The sequence below is a fragment of the Polistes canadensis genome, unplaced genomic scaffold (assembly GCF_001313835.1).
Source record: "Polistes canadensis isolate GaletaPanama2010 unplaced genomic scaffold, ASM131383v1 scaffold_12, whole genome shotgun sequence".
Classification (NCBI taxonomy): Eukaryota; Metazoa; Arthropoda; class Insecta; order Hymenoptera; family Vespidae; genus Polistes; species Polistes canadensis.
This window is the reverse complement of record NW_014569559.1, coordinates 1395574-1398643: the sequence shown is the minus strand read 5'-3', so window position 1 is coordinate 1398643 and position 3070 is coordinate 1395574. Positions and strand designations below refer to the sequence as shown.

The 3070-nt window shown below is 27.9% G+C and overlaps 1 protein-coding gene across 1 annotated transcript in view; it reads left to right on the top strand.

The window, feature by feature from the left end:
* LOC106793209 (glucose transporter type 1) overlaps positions 1 to 3070 on the top strand; it is a gene marked incomplete in the record, with an annotated part of 39552 nt that overhangs the window by 25463 nt on the left and 11019 nt on the right. Inside the window, 3 exon segments of the mRNA XM_014759961.1 lie at positions 227 to 458; positions 549 to 761; positions 2619 to 2822. Of these exon segments, the coding sequence (XP_014615447.1) occupies positions 227 to 458; positions 549 to 761; positions 2619 to 2822 (649 nt within the window).

The following is a 3070-nucleotide window of genomic DNA, read 5'->3' as shown; positions in this document are numbered from 1 at the left end:
TATATATATATATATACGTTTGATAAATAAAATATCTCACGTATTTTTATTTCATTATTATATAAGTATAAAATTTTGTGCATTTATATTATAGTGTTATCAATCGAATAAAATAGGATTGTGTTTTAATAAAATTTACTTTGGTAATATTTAATTGAAAAAATACTCACGAACAGATTTTGATGTTCATTCTATAAATATTATTCGTTTGTTGTTGTTGTTATAGATATTTACTCATTACTAAACAATGGGAAGAAGAAGCGAGAAAAGCATTGAGAAGATTAAGAGCTAGTAATCAAGTAGAGGAAGATATTGAAGAAATGAGAGCAGAGGAAAGAGCTCAACAAGCAGAATCTACGATATCTATGACAGAACTTATATGTAGTCCAACATTAAGAGCACCTCTTGTAATTGGTGTGGTTATGCAACTTTCACAACAGTTGTCCGGTATTAATGCCGTAAGTAAATGATATCAATCTAATCAATATAATTGTTTCACATTATCCAATGATCTCGATACAATATAATCTATAATTAATTATTAACAGGTGTTTTATTATTCTACGAGTTTGTTCACCAGTTCGGGTTTGACAGAGGAAAGTGCTAAATTTGCAACCATAGGCATAGGAGCCATTATGGTTGGTATGACGTTAGTCTCGATCCCACTTATGGATAGGACAGGAAGACGTACTTTACATTTGTACGGTCTTGGTGGCATGTTTATCTTTTCAATATTCATCACAATTTCGTTTTTAATAAAGGTGAGCAACTAATTTTATTTATTTTTTCCTCAAAAGCTATACAAAATTTACATATATGTATATACATATATATATATATGTAATTGTATAATATCTATATATAGTTATACTATATATATATAGTTAAAACAAAATTAAAACTCGAAGAAATAATTTGGTGATTTCTTTGTGCATATATTAACAAAGGTAGAACACATGAACGAATAAATTCGATTGAAAAAAATTCATATTTAGAATATTTCATATATAATTAAAATGAAATTCTTTTTAAAAATTAATCGCGCGTGTGTGTGTGTGTGTGTGTGTGTATATTATGAAATAAAATAATATCAAGCCATAATTAATATATCACATTATAAAAACCGTGATTTGTGTGTAAATAGCTATCTTTTTTGTGCTTTCTCTCACTTCTCTGTATACCTTTGAAAAAAAAAAGAAAAGAAAAAAAAAAGAAAAGAAAAAAAAGAAAAAAGGTGTACTTAAACACTTTGTTCACAGCTGGAGTGCAGCACTGCACCAACAGTGAGAACTATCGCTATTATATTAATATGAATCTGTATCATTTAAAGGATTCATTTTAATTTATTCCCAAGCCATTCATATAACTAATAAGTATCCACATACCTGCATGTATTATTTATCATTTGCGCTTATACTAATACTTTCTTTATTTTTCCTCTTTCTTTTTTTTAATTTAACAAACATTACTCCTTTTTCATACAACGATTAATATACTTTAAAAACGTAAACGTGAATAATAAATTTCATGTACAATATTTTCTATCTCGATCAACAAAAACTTTGAACTTCAAATTAAATAAAAGCTCTAATTGAACGTTATATAAAAAAAAATAAAAAAAAATATTATTTGTCTTTAATGAACAATTGAAAAATAATTCGAGAGATGATTAAATTATGTAGTAATGTATTTAAGAGGAGTTTGTGAAATGTTGTATTTAGTGTAGCGCACGTTACTTTACATTATTCGATTGATTTTTGTATAATTATAAAAAGCTTCTTTATAATCCAAATTCCCTTTCCCTTTCATCCACTAATGACCTCTTTCGTGACAGTCTGGAGGAGATATTCACTTTCTATTATATTAGCCTACTTTGTTCTTGGCTCAACCCTGTTGTTCATGTTTTTTAATATTATATTCATTTCTTCAAAAAAAAGTATATGCATAAATCGAAACTTTTCTATATGATCATTCTCATTTTTATAGAAATAAACGACCAGGATTCGAATAATTTATTATAATAAGCACATATTAAAATACAAGTAGCACAAATATTTTCTCATTTCCTGCAAGGAAAAATGATTTATTCATTGTTCGTATTAATGAAGACACCCTATTAAAGATTATTTTTTTTCTAATAAGAATAAATTCATAAAATATATTATAAAGCAAATTCACATAATATTCTATTTTACATTAGACATTGTATCGAGGTCTTTTATCATCCTGGCACTCCTTTTATCTCTCAATTATAGCAAAAATTATGCTTTGCTGCTTATAACAAAGAAAAAAAAATCAAACAACAACAAAAACAAAACCAAATAATGTATTGTAAAATAAACGAAGCACATATTTCACTATTGAGAAAAAAGAAAGAAAATATTTCATGATAATCACGACAGAGAGCAGAACACGTGTTACACAGGATTGGGCTGCGCACACTGCATGAGAAAAATAATTTGTTACATTTTTTTTTCTCTCTCTCTCTCTCTCTCTCTCTCTTTTCTAAGTTTTTCATAAAATTATCTGTAATTTTGGTTATCCTGAGGCTCCTCCGGCTGCTCAGGAAAGAAGAACTTGATTCTACTGCCTGATAGGAGTTTTTTGGTTACGTACAGGAAATGATCGACTGGATGTCCTATCTGTCAGTTGTGTCTACGCTTAGCTTCGTGGTATTCTTTGCTGTTGGACCTGGATCCATTCCTTGGATGATTACAGCAGAGTTGTTTTCGCAAGGCCCTAGACCTGCTGCTATGTCCATTGCAGTTCTTGTCAATTGGATGGCTAATTTTTTGGTTGGCATTGGTTTTCCAAGCATGAAGGTAATATATCAAAAAATATTCACAATATTATTAATAAAGGTATTTTAAAGGAAAATTGGACAAGTTGAAAAATGTTTTTTAATACAAACATTATTATATTTTTGTTTGTCCTGTTGAATTGTGTTTGATTACGTGTTTTGAATTTAACAGATTTAGAATTAACGATTAATGAATTTGAAGTACAGTTTTGTTTTTTTAAAAAAATATATGATAATGTAGGTCTTTGGAAAAATTTATAAAAAATATTC